We start from the raw sequence: 16,395 nt of genomic DNA, 5'->3' as shown, positions 1-16,395 counted from the left end.
AGAGTACAGCCAACATATAAGGTCCCTTGCAAAGTGCTTTGCTTTTTTTCTCCTGAAGAGTTTGCCATTCATGACTGCTGCTGTCTAAAACTGTGACCAAGATGAGTCACTAAACAATGCCTGAACCTCCTCTTAGTCATTCCCACCCACTGCAGGCTGCTCCTTTATTTTAGTTTGGTACATGAATTATAGTACAAAAAATTCCTCTATCCCAGCACCTTTTGATATCTCTCAGAATTATAATATTTATCTATTTGATGGCATAATACAATTCTTTGCTGGGTGTTATTATATGGAGTAGGAGCACCTCAAACCTCCAAACATATTTTCTCTTCCAGTTTACAAATATATATATATATATATATATATATATATATTTCCATCATTTTCAGTAATGTTGTAGCTTCATAAGTCACCCCTTGTGCAAGCTACAGCATCAGCTGCCTTGAAATCTGCTTAAAACTCTGCTTCAGTGTAATGCACACAAAATCTCTGGCAGTATTGGGCTTGTCCATGTGCTGACACACATGTGCCTCTCAGGCAAGTGACACGATGCTTCAACATGTTCCCTGCTTCAGCTAGCAGACAGCTGCCATTCATACTTAAATGAATATGAATTTATATATATATATCAACAATGCATATATATGTATGCATGTATAAGCTCTGCTGTGCGCAGCTTTTGTTCTGGACACACTAGACTGGAAATCATTTCACTTCAGTTTTTACCTGTGGGTATCAGGCAGTGAGACTTTGCATTTATAAACTGTGATTGTAGATTCTGATCCCAAAACACAGGCACAGAGCATTTGAGGGGATGACAAATAGCATGTTTGACTTTTTTTTAATAATATTAAAGTTGCAAATAACTGCATGTCCCAATAGTAGAACTATGTAATTTTTTGCCACAGATTTGGACACTCTCTTTGGGAGTACTTTGGGCTGTTATACAGAATTTTGCTGAAAGATGTTCGTTCTTGAGAAGGACATTCTTGCCAAGAGTTTAGAGTTAACCTTGTGCTAATTTTCTCATTTAATTTGAAAACACTTATGAAAAGGGGAATGTATTTATTTTGTATCAATACCTGCCAATACCTTATCTCCTGTCTGACTCCATTATCTAAATAATAAAGATATGCCTAAAAAGAAAATAATTTGGTGACAGTTTATATCCACTGACCATAGCAGTAATATGACAAATATTATTTTGCTCAAGATTATTCTGAGATTCTCACTGTACATAAGGCAAAGAAATAATCTCTTTTTCTGGCAAGAAAATCAAATTGTTTCAAAGATCTTCAGCAGGACTGAAGGTGGTTACATGGCAGGAGCAGCCTGCCAGGTTGGCAATACAATCTCTACTGTTATCTTGTCAGGTTTTATTTTTGCCTCATTTTTCTTTCTGAAACTATAGCTTGAATACACAGCAAGGCTGGATTTTCTGTGGCGCGTTCAAGCAAAAGAAGAAATCAATGAAATGAAGGAGCTTAGGGAGCACAATGAAAACATGCTACGGAATATTTTACCCAGTCATGTCGCTCGTCACTTCCTGGAGAAGGACCGGGATAATGAAGTATGTGTCACTTTTCTGATAATTTTGTCTAATTGGTCAAAGAAAAATAGATCTAGTAGGAAATTGCTGAAACTTATTTCTTGGTAGGATTCATTGCACAAACATTGATAATTTTTGGTATATGATCAATATTTAAAAATATTCATGTTTTGAAGTAAAGGTTCTAGGTCTACATCTGGAGTGATGTTTCTGTGTTCAGACTCCCCAGAAGGAAACATATGGGGTCACACACAGAAATATTCTAGCAATAAATCACCAGGATGGCTATGGGACTGGGGTACCTAAAGCGTGAGGAGAGGCTGAGATCATACAACTCTAGGAAGAAAAGACTGAAAGAGCATCTCATTGTTGTCTTCAAGCACCTAATGAGTGTTTATAAAGACATTATTAGGGGCTTGGAACATCTCTCTTATGAGGAGAGACTTGGGAAGACTGGGAAGGGATCTCATTAATGAATTTAAATATCTCCAAGGCAGGTAGCAAGAGGATGGTGCCAGGCTCTTTTCAGTGGTGGCCAAGGACAGGACAAGGACCAATGTCCATAAATTAAAACACAAAATGTTCCACCTCAACATGAGGAAGAACTGCTTTACACAGAGAGAGTGGCAGAACCCTGGAACTGGCTGATCACAGAGCTCATGGAATATCCCTCTCTGGAGACATTCCAAACCCATCTGGATGCACTCCTGTGTATCCTGCTCTTGCTGACCCTGCCTGGGCAGGGGGGTTGGCCCAGACCTCCAGAGATCCCTTCCAACCCCAGTAATTTTGTGATTCTGTGTTTTTGTGATTCTGTGAAGGCAGAGGACTGTGAAAGACTTGATCTAATTGGTCCTCCTTTGAAAGCAAACTGTACTAAATGAGATTCAGAATCTATTCCAGTTTATGAGTCTGTGAAAATCTAGTATTCGAGATTATGAAAATCTACTATTCATAAAAAAGATACGTGAATTTAACAGAATGTCTGTGCAAGTTTGAGATAGTCCAGTGTTGTAGGAGTAATATTAGAGACCTGACAGTGACTATGGAAGGAGCAAGCTGCAACAGACCTGAGGTTCTCATATCTTCAGACACAAGAGAACATTTTTGCCATTTCATTTTGCCCCTGAATTGCCTGTTTGTGGCAGATAACAAAACACTCATTTCAGAGACATACTTTGTGGCTATGTTCCTAAAAAGTGTTTGCAGTACACAAAGAAAAGCACGATAATGAAATCTCTGAATATTCCTAAAATGAAGTTTGAAGATGGATAAAGGAAAGTCCAGAATTTGTTTTTGAAAGCAGCAGTAAGTCCCTTACTCCTTATTTGAAATAAAGTAAATGTATATTATAATATTATATATTTATATTAAGGTACTGTATGATGAAATTGGATTTTTTTCCATGTAATGTTGGAATTATCTTTTATAATGGGAAGGAATGAAACAAGATTCACCTTGCCAGCACTGACATATCTACTGATCATGCAGCAAAAAGGAATTAAGGCTACAATTTTCTACTGTGCATTTTGGAAGTGGATGTAGCCAGACAAATTAAACTGCACAATGAGGAATCATTGTGTTCTGATTTCAAGTATCACCTAAGGAAGGATGACACAGTGAGAAGCTACAAGAAAAGGCACTTTAGAAATCACTCTTGAGAAATTTTACACTCTGCAGGTATGAAAGTGCCATAGAAACCCTCCTATGTACATAAGAAAATGGGAGTGTGAAAGCAACCAGGTTAAAATGTTTCATTCAAATGGAGCAGATCTCAACACCAGCCAGGAGTGTGTTCTGGCATATCTGCAGTATGGATTTTCAGGGATTAAGTTTCCCATCTTACACTTTCATTCACGTATGGTCATCTACATAATAATCTTCAGCAGCAAGCAGATGCCCCATGGATCACTGCGGACGCTTCAATAATTTGTCACTGAATTAAATTCCACCACCCCTGCTTTTTGTAAGGCAATTTCCAGAGTAACTATACTTGGGGATGATTTATGCATGAGCTGGCAGACAGTAAGATCTACCAGATTTCTGTGCAATCAATCCTGCAGTTCATGTCTGGCCATTAAGTTAATTTCTCTGCTCTCAAAAAAAAATGAATTCCCAAATGTGTACTGTAGCATTTTCTTATGGATGTATTATTTCTGTCCTTATGCTTCTTACCAAAAATAGAAAAATGGAGTAACTGAAGGCTCTGGCAGTTGTCTTCTATCTTCATGATCCAAGACAAGAGTATGGCTGAGTGTATTCACACTTCTCCTAGCACACACTGTCAATTCTTTCATAAGCATCCAACAATTAATGTGTGTATTACCTTTTTCTATATCCACAAAAAGGAATAAGAATGTTCTTAAAGTATGGCTTCCACAACCCTGAAGATGCTCTTCAGTGAAAGAAAGGGTGAGGCAGTAAGGGAATCAATCATGTTTCCTCAATTAAAGCTTTGTGGTGGCTTTGGAAACTAGAAGAATTTTCCCACTTTTACTCTAAGACACATTGTAAAAGAGCCTGGTTAAGTAGAACCATTAGCAGCAAATCAAAGAGCAGAGCAGAGGTTCAGGATGCTTTTCTAAGGAGAAGCAGGATGAAGAAAGAAGAGCCTGAATTGTTCATGTCAAGTGTATGGCAACCAGCAGTAAATCTTTTTATCATGAAACCAAAGCATTAGAATTTCTTAAAGCCACTAACAAGAACTTTGAGAAAAAAATACTTGAAGTCATAGCGACATAAGAAAGGTTCATAAACAGAAATGGAGGTGTCCACCATTAAGTAAAACTACAGAAGTTAAAGCCAAGAAAAAAATCAAGGAAGAATACATATGATGGGTAATATATATTAATATATATTAAAGGTAATATACATTAGACAAAAGAAAAGCTTACCAGGAGTTGTGGTAGCACTCCTTGGAATCTTTAAAGTTGAAATTAGTTTTTTATCTAAAACTTAGCTTTAGTTCAAGCAGGAACTGTCCACATTTTACATAAGCAATGGCACAAGCCCCTCAATAAATAAATGTGTCGTTCAGTACCAGAGTGAATTATATAAATATAAGTGGGAGCTTATTCCAGGGCATACTTTATCCCAATAACCTTCTGTGACTGATCCCTTATAAGCTGCTTTCTGATCTCCCCAGTAACTCCATTATCACTCTCACTTCTGTTTCTCCCTCCTTTCAAACCCTAAGAGCAGGAACATCTCCCAGACCCAAGCCATCAAAGAGCTCCACAGCCACCTTAGGAGAACCAGAGTTTACCAGACAGTAAGGGTGTTCTGAAAACTTGGGAATAAGCAAACTTGTAAGGAGCTGCAGTAGTGTGAAGTACAAATTATCCACCAGAAAATGTGATAACTGGTAGTTGTATTTGGCAATGCATACTTCATATCTTCAAGTCATTCCCCATATAAATCAAAAGCAAAATTTCTATTTCACTTTTGCTGATGTAGCTCCTTGACTTGAGAAGGAGAAAGAGTAGTCATTCAAAGAAAGGGAAAACCCTGCCTATAATCTGCAATAAAAACATTAAGAGCTGTCAACCTCCTCCTGTTGGACTTGGCTAACCCTTAATATACTAATACCAACATTAGATGTTAAGGTATTATGCATGGCAAAATTAAGAAACCTATTTTAATTGCTGCCAATTACATTTTCTCCCTTAAGTTATCACTTTGTTTTTCCTCATTGTTTTTTTAGGAATTATACTCTCAGTCCTATGATGCTGTTGGTGTGATGTTTGCTTCTATTCCTGGATTTGCTGACTTTTATTCTCAGACTGAGATGAACAACCAAGGAGTAGAATGTCTGCGCTTACTGAATGAAATCATTGCAGACTTTGATGAGGTAATACCAGCTGCTGATAGTGTTTAAACTATCAGTTTCCAAATGGCAAATATGTCATCCTAAATTATAAAATTTGGTAATTACTTTGCTTCCAATAGTTCTCTGATTTTTTTTATTTTTTTTTTTTTGCTCATATCACAATTGTCTGGCTTCCTTTTTTTTCCCCTCATCCTGCCAAGCATTGGTTTGAATGATCTAATGAGATAGAGACTGAAAGCAATATTCAAGTATAAACAGCCATAAAAGCACAAATCCTCACCAGAGTATCTGAAAGTAGAAAATACTTAGTTCTGTAGAAGAAAGAAGTATGAACAAATCTGCAACTGTTCTGGAAAATAGTGGTCTAAATACAAACAGGTAAAGGTGTTGCTTTAAAGGTGTTGGTTGAATGGACTCAATGAATATTAAAGGGTAAAACAGTGTCCAGTTAAATGTGAAGCACACAGCTCAGAAGAAAATGTTAGGTAGAGAATGAAAGGTGGTGGTGCCATGAACCGAGGACACTTGTCTGCTTAGTAATTTTATAGAAAGATAAATTAAGTTCAGGTTCTCGTTTCATAGAAGAATTTAGAGGTGAAGGGATTTTTTATTTAATGGAAATGACACAGAAAGGGAAAAGAATTTATTTAGGTATTCTGTCCAGTTAATTTCAGGAAAGTAACTGAGAAAGTGACAAGACAAAAAGGAGAAGTCAGATCCCCAGTGTAGCTATTGCTAGGTGGAAGCAAAGAAAACCTGGTAAGTGAAGAGGAAGTCAGGAGAAATTTACATGCTCTGCAAAGTAGTTTGTAAGGAACCTTAGACAGGTGGTATCATGTCCTGCAATGAGACCAACAGGAATTAAGAAAGGAGACAAAGCATAGGCCAAAGAAGAGCTCTAAAAAATATCTCAAAACTAGGAAGGATGAAAAAGTACTGCTAAAATTACCTAGCAGAGAGAATTTTAACCTCCATACTGCAGGCATTTTTCAGGAGTGTGTTGCTCTCCTGAGCTCCCTGAGTGGTAAAAGTAGAACTGGAAACACCTCTACTTATCAATGAGATTGGACCTATGCACCAGACTGCAATGGTCCAGATAGAAAAGGGAAGGAGAAAATATGGTATCATTGATCTGTGACTTCCATCCTGGGCACCTGTGTGGGGAATGAGTGATTGCTCATAAAGAATATGCCAAGGCTAGGATCACTGACCCTGAAATTGAGATTTTATCCATATAATTGGTGAGATACTAAAACTACGAGTGGGAAATAGAAGAATTCACAGGGAACATTTTCCTGTGCATTTTAACAGAGAACAAAATTTCCCCCTCATGAGAAGAACTCTGTCACCTGCTAAGCTCCTGCAATGCATTCCCCATGGGTATAAATGCCTGCTTCTTACCTCCAGGATCTAGCACAGCTGTCAGCATGCTTCTTGATTAATAGTTTTGTTTTTATTTCCAGATCTGATTAAAATGATTACCACTCGAACTTAAATTAATTCATAGCTATAGTCTTTGCATTAAGATATTTTGTCATGCACATTCATGTAATCTTCACAACAAAATTCCTTTGCTGCTGTGGCAATTACTGAAGACAAAGTTTTAATCAAAACCCTAATACAATATTACTTTCAGGCTCCTAACACCTACTCTGTAATTAATAAAGGACCTAATTGGAGACTGTATTATGTCCCAGACATGTTTAGTTGAAGAATAGATATGTTCTTGGTACAGGTAGCAAATGAAATTATGGGATCCCCTGCTGACTGCTAACCTGCTTGCAGCATGGTCATGTCATTAGTTTACTCTGTCTAAGCAATCTGAAAAGTGATATGCCAGACAGAGCAACTGAAAGGAGTAACCTTATCCATGGAAAAGGAACCAGAAATCATTCCAGGCGCAATGTTTCAGGGCTAGCAATGTTTCCATGTAACTATTGACTGACACTATATGATGTCAGTATTCCTTCTTTTTTTCCCTATGTTCCTTGCCAAGATTGCCTGCTGTTCCAATACAGTCCCAGGAGCAAAATGTGCAGATGTGCAGCTCAGGAGCAGAATAGCTCTGTTATCCATGGGGAAACTTTGCTTCTCAGCATCAAGTGAACACCTCTGGAGAGATAACTTAATGTAGAAATCTTAGCACAGGAGTGTAGGACATATGCACCTGATGCCATTTGTACATCCCAGGTGATTTGGGACACCCAAAGCACAAGGTTGACAGCTCCCATACTGCATTGTCAGAAAATTCACATTCTGGAGCAAGCCACTGGAGGTTTTCAAGGCAAGAGTTCTCTAGATCACACTGCACATATATGTTTAGAAAACTAATTGAGTTCCTAAGCTCAGATCAGATTCTAGGCTGTGAATTGCCTCTTTTCCTTACAGAAATAATAATAATAGATCTGTCTACAGGGCCAAAATGATGCTTCTGAATAGAAGCCGTGGTAAAAATACAAATTGACCTGGTTGGAAAATGTGATAGGGACACGAGAAGGAAATCTGGGTTATTTCTTCTTTTTAGAGGGTTTTCCTTGTTAATGCAACACATCAAGGTTACAGTCTGGACCTGTTACTTTGCTTTCCACTTAATAGATTTATGTTAGAGAGACAAAGATAGTTACAAAAAAAATAGTAAATAAATAGTGAATGTTGGAACAGAAACTATCACTGACAACTGCATGGGGTAGCTGCCCACAGAGGAGTCAGATTGTGACTGGGTCTATCTTAGGGAGTGGGAGAATGTGGTCAGAAAGTCAGTTTTGCAGAAAAGGTGGTCGACTATTGTCAAAATACAGCCTTCAGTCAGTTGTTCTTTTCCCGTCATGGTTCACTAGTTTTTTGACTTCCAAATTATCCAGTCTTCCTGCCGGCTGAGGCAGAATATGAGGTGGTACTTTCTGGACTGGCAAAAAGAAACAAATTTGAACATTGAACTTTTATATTTCTTTGTTATTTAGAAGACTATAATTCTTAGACACATTCAGAGATAAATTCCCTTTCTTAGAGATGTTAGACCAAAAATTAACAATATAACATTTCTGCAGGTATTATGAGTCTTGAAGGAATTTTTTTAAATGTAATATTCTTTCTAGGCTTTATAATCTGTCACTTATGTATATTAATGTTACAGCTGGGATTTTTGCTTTCAGAAGAGCTTTCTTGTTCATAGATTTTTTTTTATTATTTCTTGCATTTTATTTATCACTGCAGTGATTTACATAGTGTATATCACAACAGATAGTAATATGTTGCCACCAGCAGAGTTTTCAACTGAACACTGGATCTTGCTTTCAGATTCTGTGATTACTTTGCAGTTGAGTGCCATATCCTGCAATATTCTTTTTTGTACAATTTTGTACATGTGATCCCAGGGTCTGACCTCCATAGAGCCTTGGCTGTACATGAATTGCAGCATCAAGCCATTAGTTTCTTTTTAGATACAAACCACATTCTAGTGTTTGAAAATGTGTCCCTGGACTATCATGTTAAATTAGCAGCCTATTTAAATTGTTTTAACAAATGGCAGCTGATTTAGGACTGAGTTGGAATATCTTTCCCCAAAATCAAAATCCATCATCTTGTCATACCATGAAGAAAGTAATTAGTAAATAGACCATTATTTGAAGAAGGAAAGAAGCTATTGAACAGGCCATATAAGGCAGGGGACAAAAAGAAGCAAACAGGAGATTTGGAAACAATAACGAGTGAGAAAAAAAACATAACATGGGATCATTTTTTCTATATTGCATCACAGCCAATACTCTTTCCTAAAAAGAGTAATTTTAGATATGTATTATAAATTTTAAATTAGTGTGCTGTTTGCTGTTGCTTCCAGCAACCATCTGGAATTTAAAATATGGACTGTTTTCAAGCAAGACCATTTCCTTCCCCTTGCCCACACACGTGGTGCTCTCAGACTGCTCACAGAGGCAGAGCTACAGGAAATTATCTTTTTCTTTAAGAGAGCAGTTGGAAGAACTGCCCTTGTGAGAGGGAAGGGTACACAATGGGCTGTTCTGGCAGTTTGAAGAAAAATGAGAAGCAGGTTAAATCTTTGGACTTTGCTGGCTTGGAAAGGAGCCATTAAGCATATGGCTTTGTGTTCCCTCCGTGCAGCCTCCCATTAGAGACAGATGGTGCCATATCTGCACACCCACAGCAAAGCTCCCAAGGCCTGTGCTGGGGTCACTCCAGTGCCAGGGGATATTTCATGTTATGCCTTTGGTGTGTTTCTCCCTTTGAATGAAAGAATCCCTTTAGTGGGCAGGAAATTCCAACTCATATGATGGAAAAAAGAATGTACAACAGTGTAGAAAGAGAAGGGGGAAAATATTTTGTTACATTTTTGCCTGACCACAGAAAGACTTTTTTCCTTTTAAACCCCAACTAAATCGAGCCTTTAGAATTGAAAGTTTGAAATTATTTTTTTTTATGAAGTGCCTTTTTTTCTCACATGACTTTGTAACCACGTTGATCCCTAAATTTATTAGATACCGTGCAGCTTATTACAAAGTTTCACAGGGTGCTTGGCATTAACACTAGCAACAAACATTTTCCTGTGATGAGGTGATTAATACGTGTATCCCACACTCTGTTATCACTTATAGAATCCACATCCTGAACTCTGCTAAGGTCTTTCAAGGAATGTAAGGCTCTGGTTTCTATTTCATGGAAAGTCTTAAGTTAAACCATAAACATGGACTTGGAATAGGGACTAAACTTTCACTCCCACTTCATTCAGTGCTTTAGTCACTCAACTAAATTTATTCTTCCTCTTCCAGACTCTCAATCTGACAAGTTCTTTATACCTACTTAACAGCCATAGCAAATCCGAAATAAATAGAGGCATTTACCATTTCCTGTTTAGTTCTTGGAATTTTTATTAGAAGGGGAAAATACATAACAAATGTATAGACTGAATGATCCAATGGACATGCTGGTGTCCAGTCTCACACTTAGAGGGAAGCAGGAGATATAAGAGGACTTGGTCTCTTACAGGATTTCTTTGGAGGCATCTACCTCCATCCATTGACTGTGTAAGATCATAGAATTATAGAATGGTTTGGGTTGGAAGATCATCTTGTTCCAGCCTCCCTGTCATGGTCAGGGACACCTTCCACTGGACCAGGTTGCTCAGAGCCCCAGCCAGCCTGTTCTTGAATACTGATCTCACCACCTTAGTTGTTGCTGTAGCAGCCCTTAATTTGCAAACTGAGTTCCTCCAGTCGACTTTTAGGAACACTGTTAAGTGATCAAGTCTTCTATTCACACAAATATACACACAGAGCTTGTCTTCACTGATATTCAGTGATCATACCTCAGGAAATGCAGGACTTGGATGCATTTCTCTTAGGCTGGAATGTGCATGTCTTTTATTATCCATTGTGGAATTTACCAAACAGCACAACTTAGCTTGCATGCACTCAGTGAGTAGATGATGTTCCAGAGTTCCAGATCAGTGTTCCCCAGAACCCAGAATAAATTGTGTGCCACTGGAAGATACCACAACTGTAAAGATACATTCTCACATCTTTAGAAGCATTTTGAGCTCGGAATTACAGAAGTAACAGTATTTTTCTTTTTACATATGTATTAGTTACTAGGTGAAGAGAGATTTCAAGATATTGAAAAAATTAAAACAATTGGCAGCACATACATGGCCGTGTCAGGATTATCACCGGAAAAACAGGTAAGAGGATAATTTTCTTTAAGAAGCAAAAGTTGTGATTATTCTGACCATTCGTATTCAAAAATATGTTATCTCTATGTTGTTCATAAAACTTGTTTTGCTAAAATAAAATAGACATTCGGGGCTCCTGGCAGACAGCAGTTGCACTTCTTGACGAATTGAAATGCCATCTTGTGCTTGGAACAAGAACCATATGGATTCTTTCCTCAAATTTAGGTTTATAGGAAAAAAAATTCCTTTCAGTCACACCAATGTGAATCTAGATCAGGTCTATCCATATCTTCAGACATACTCTAAAGCCACCTCAGTAACTCGGACAGGAACATGACTGACAACCTCCAATAATCAATGAAGAGAGGATCTATTAACTGATAGCATACTGATGCAAGTATAATGCTGCATTTATACTCTTTTTTGATACAGACGGTCTACAGACGGTATGATAACTACACATCAAAAAGAAAGCAGATCATCAGTTCAACTGAAGAACAAGCAAACCAAGCTGAGGGGATAAATAGTCACAGAGGACACACACACACACACACAGAGTCACAGCCATAAGCCTCACATAAGACAGATGAGAGAAATCCATTCATAATTCCACCCAAGAATTTGCCTGGAAACAAATTAGATGAGGCTCTAAAATACATCCAATGAGGAGTCATCTGTTCCTGAAATCTGTTTCTTTGGCAGCTGGTTCCTGTCCCCAGGAAGAGCAGCACAAAAAGGGTGTGCTGCCCCTGATCGGTCACAGGCTGATTGATCACAACTTCTGAAAAGCAGAAGCCAGATTATCATGAGCTTTATAAACCAGAAAATTTCCATTGTTTGTTAAGAATACATTATAAAACACATGGAGTGTAACTAGCTGAGCATCTCCCGCCTACAGAGTAACAAGTGATGCTGACAGCTAGAAATCCATAAAACTAGATATGCATGGGAATTTTGATTGTCAAAATGCTTCTGTGTAGACATGAGCAAAGAAGGATAGAACTCCAGGGAGATAGTTGGTTATAGCTCCTAATACTTGGTATACAGCTCCTAATCACTTCCTTTGTCTCTTGATGGGGGTAAAAATTCAAAGGGAGAAAAGCTTCACTGCCTTTCCAGGACTGATTAATTCTTCTCTTTTCTTGAACTGTAATATTTTAATGGAATTTTAATGCATGTTTTAAATATACTTGTCATACGTACATGTCTGTCACCTTGTCAGCACCTAAGAGGTGCAGGCTGCTGAGGGAGGTTGGCATGCTGTGAACAGAGCAAGTTAAGGATAAGGACCAAGCATGGTGTGAACAGAACAGGGTGATGCCAAGGAGATGTTCATGTTCAGTATTAAACACAGAGGATGGTGAAAACTGCAAAGGGATGGACTACATGACCCAGGGAGAGATTATGAACTAGAAATTTGAAGAAAGAATTACCTTGTTTCAGAACAGATGAGAAGATGTCACACAATCATTGGGCCAAGCCCACAGCTGTTCCTCACTCTGCTGCCTCCCTTGAGAGTCCCTGCCCCATCATCTGTTCTGTTGGTGGTCTAGGAAGGCTAAAACCTACTGCTGGTCCCCATCTATATATCAACTGCTTTGTAGGAATGAAAATGGAAGGGAAGGAGCAGGGAGTGCTCCTGTTGCCCAGTCCTGCTCCTCGCCTGCCCTAAGCAATGGAAATTAATGAACTACAGAAGAACTTTTCCTCTTTCCCTTAACCAACCCCAGCTTGCCTGGCTTGCCCTGTTGTTCCTGCCATTATTACATCTCTGAGAGCATTTGAATTGATGCTTTTCCTAGGTGACAGTTTCAGCAAAGGAGAATTACACACCTTTCACTTCTTTCACTCTACTTCTTGCTTATATGGGTCATGTGCACATGTTCTCACTTGATTTTGACCCTTGAGTCTGAGCAACCTCAATGCTCTCTATATTTCCTTTCTCAGGCTTAGACATGTTTCACATGCCTTGTTAATTCTCATGATTGCCTGTCAGATTGTTGACAGAAAGTTACTTTCTCCTGCCCTTTAAGCTGCTCTCTATCCAGCTATACAAGTATAATATAATGGGAACAATTACCATTAATAGCAGTGTACCTCTCTTCCATCTAGAACGCTGAGCCCAGATTCCAAATGCAAACACTTGGTACTTGTAGGGATGGGTGGCAGCTGGGCAAATGCAAAACTTTATTAACATGTTGGTGTATAACTTTTTCCTCAGCAATGTGAAGATAAATGGGGACATTTATGTGCCCTGGCTGACTTCTCTATAGCTCTGAATGAAAGCATACAGGAGATCAACAAGCACTCGTTCAACAACTTTGAACTCCGTATTGGTAAGCGTGGTTCAAACAGGAGAGCTAAAACGGGGTTTTGTCTGCAAGAACGTGACTCCATTGAGTGCACTCCAGGAACATTGCAAGGACATGCACAATTTAGGAGAGCCCAAGTACTGTATCCTCTGTTTTCAAACTGAGTTTATCCCAGGCAAAGTCAAAAATATGAAATACTCCATTTGCAGAATAGAGACCTTGATTTGGGGATTGGAGGAGTTCAAAGTTTCAGTGAATTGTGAATGGGGAACATAATTAATTTACTGTCTTTAGTTAGTCTGGTACTAAGAACCCAGAGATATAACACAGAAAGTGAACAGGACAACCTAAATCCAACCCCGAGACTGATACTCACACAGTCTCTAATTAGTCTCCCTGTATAATATTCTTCTTCAGCAAAGGGACAAAAGTAGTTTCTCCTAAACCCTGGGATCAGTACTTCTGTTTTGCACAAATATTTAATTCCATCTCTGACCTGACCAGAGGCAGCATCTCTTAATTCTCTCTGTGATGGATAAGCTATTGTTATGGATGGAACATGGCTAGTGGAATGGAGCATTAAAAAATGGCCTGAATATATGGCACATAGCAGGAGTAAATTTGATGACTTCTCATGCTGAATGGACCACTGACCAAAACAAAAAAACCCACATACCTGGAAGGGACATGTCTTTTATAGATAATCCTGCCATAGAAAAACTGAAATATATTCATCAGTCACAGCATCACTATCTGATCTTCCAAACAGTTTTGAACACAAGGCTCATAGTTCCCAAGATTTCTCAAGGAACAGGCATCCACATTTAGTAAGTGTGGACCACATGCGAAGATTTCATAGAGCATGAATGCAAGACTATTTGATAATATTTCTATCACCAAAAAAAACTAAAAAGATTAAAAATTTAAAATTTAAAAATTAAAAATTTAAAAATAAAAAAATTAGAAGATTAAAAAAACTAAAAAACATATTTATTTTTCTGAAAGATATTTTACACTCTACTAAAATTATTCTTAAATCATTGTTATAGAAAAAAAATTTCTTGTCTTTTTATACATCTTACAAAATGCAGTCTTTCAATAATTTCACCAAATGCTTTAATATTTTCACTTCATGGAACATAAGAATGCAATTTCTTGACTGTATAGCACTAACAAAGTTGCCCTCAACAAGAAACCTTTCCTACTATCTGAGAATAAATTTTCAGGAGCTTTGGCAATAATGTGCAGAATACAGATGACATATAAGTATCGTGATTCCACTGATATGGGTGTCCCATAAAATATACCTGTTTATATTACTTTTCAGATTTTCTAGCTTTTGCAGATTTTTTTTTGTTTAATTTCCCTAGATATGCAGCTCTTTCTTAAGCCTGGAGATAAATGTATATGAACAAGGCTTCATCTGATTCTTAAGTGCAAATATGGGTTTTAGTCATTACAGTACACCGTTTATCTTCTCTTTTTTTCTTTTTTTTTCTTCTTTTTTTTTTTTTTTTTTAATTAGGGATTAGCCACGGCTCTGTCGTAGCAGGAGTTATCGGTGCTAAGAAACCCCAGTACGATATCTGGGGCAAAACAGTGAATTTAGCAAGTCGAATGGACAGCACAGGTGTTAGTGACAGAATACAAGTGCCTGAAGAAACGTATCTGATCCTGAAGGACCGGGGATTTGCCTTCGACTACCGGGGAGAAATTTATGTCAAAGGTATCAGTGAACAGGAAGGAAAAATCAAAACATATTTTCTTCTAGGAAGAGTTCAACCAAATCCTCTAATCCTACAACCAAGAAAACTGACTGGACAGTATTCATTAGCAGCTGTTGTATTAGGACTTGTACAGTCCCTTAACAGGCAAAAACAGAAGCAAATTCTTAATGAGAACAATAACTCTGGAATCATAAAAGGACATTACAACCGGAGGACTTTGCTCACTCCCGGTGGATCTGAGGCAGCAGCCCAGGCAGAGGGGGCTGACAAAACTGAATTGCCATAATCAGCATTGTTTGTGGGGTTGTTTTTTGTATTTCTTTTCTATATAAAAATAAATATACAAATAAAAAGGGTTTAATTTTTTTTAGAAGGTGTGTGCTTTTTTTTCTGGTGTGATATTTTGATGAGATTCAAATTCCTATATTTTAACAAATGGTGCCAGCAACTCTCCCCAGCCAGCTGTGGTTAACATCTGAATGTCCAGACACAGCAAGTGTAGGCCATCACTCTGCTGTGTCATCTCCCTGCAGAAAGTTGAAAGAACAAACCCCTGACTGGAGGAATTTAGAACATGAATTGTGTAGAGAGTTAATGATGGCGAAAGGAGAAAATACTGTCCACATTTTTCAGACGAAAGCAAAACAAAAGGAGATTGAGTAGGTTCTTCTCACCTTTAATTGCCTTCAAGATTTATATAATCTAGGTAGTTGCCTCATCCCATAACTACAGGAAAAATATTGACAATACAACCAAAGGGTTTTAAGGTGTGTCATCCACCCAGGTATGAGGATCTGGAAGACAGAAGAGATGAATCTTGTCCTAAACTCAGAGATTCCATTAGGTTCACTCTTAAAATAGACTAAGGCATCCTCCTCACATCTGGGTGACTGCACTGTAGTTAAATTGTATGTTGGTGTCCAGCTGACCTCTTGCACCCATGTCAGGAGGTCAAGGCTCTCCTGGGGGCCTTATGGCACATCCATCAGTCGTGTTTGGAGGGCTCAAATACACCGTGGTGTCCTGACTGACACAGACAAATAGACAACAGAGTTACATCTTGAATGACATGACTGGAGCCTACAGCTGAATCAATTGTACAGTCAAGAAACTACTCAGATTCCCTGGGGTTGTTTTCCAGAGCTTAGCTCTTAACCCTGTCACTAGTCTGAGTTGTCACCAAAGCAAGGGTTTTCTGAGGCTGTAAAATGAGTGTGTGTTGAAGTACAGCAGGAGACAAAACTCCTTGCTAAGCTCCCACTCAGTTGCCCCAAGATGAGGGGAAGCCAAGA

General features: G+C 38.3%; 1 protein-coding gene across 2 annotated transcripts in view; it reads left to right on the top strand.

The window, feature by feature from the left end:
• The window catches only part of ADCY8 (adenylate cyclase 8), a 117,882-nt gene extending 102,406 nt beyond the window's left edge, over positions 1–15,476 (top strand). For both annotated transcript variants that reach the window (XM_014882146.2, XM_088179377.1), the window contains 5 exons: positions 1,415–1,573; positions 5,256–5,402; positions 10,981–11,073; positions 13,286–13,400; positions 14,902–15,476. In XM_014882146.2, coding sequence (XP_014737632.1) covers positions 1,415–1,573; positions 5,256–5,402; positions 10,981–11,073; positions 13,286–13,400; positions 14,902–15,389 — 1,002 coding nt within the window. In that variant the 3' untranslated portion in view covers positions 15,390–15,476. The remainder of the gene's footprint in view (positions 1–1,414; positions 1,574–5,255; positions 5,403–10,980; positions 11,074–13,285; positions 13,401–14,901) is intronic.
• The last annotated feature ends 919 nt before the right edge of the window (positions 15,477–16,395 follow it).

The sequence above is a fragment of the Sturnus vulgaris genome, chromosome 1 (assembly GCF_052056855.1).
Source record: "Sturnus vulgaris isolate bStuVul1 chromosome 1, bStuVul1.hap1, whole genome shotgun sequence".
NCBI lineage: Eukaryota > Metazoa > Chordata > Aves > Passeriformes > Sturnidae > Sturnus > Sturnus vulgaris.
The sequence above is the reverse complement of the archived record's forward strand: the minus strand, read 5'-3'. Positions and strand labels throughout refer to the sequence as shown.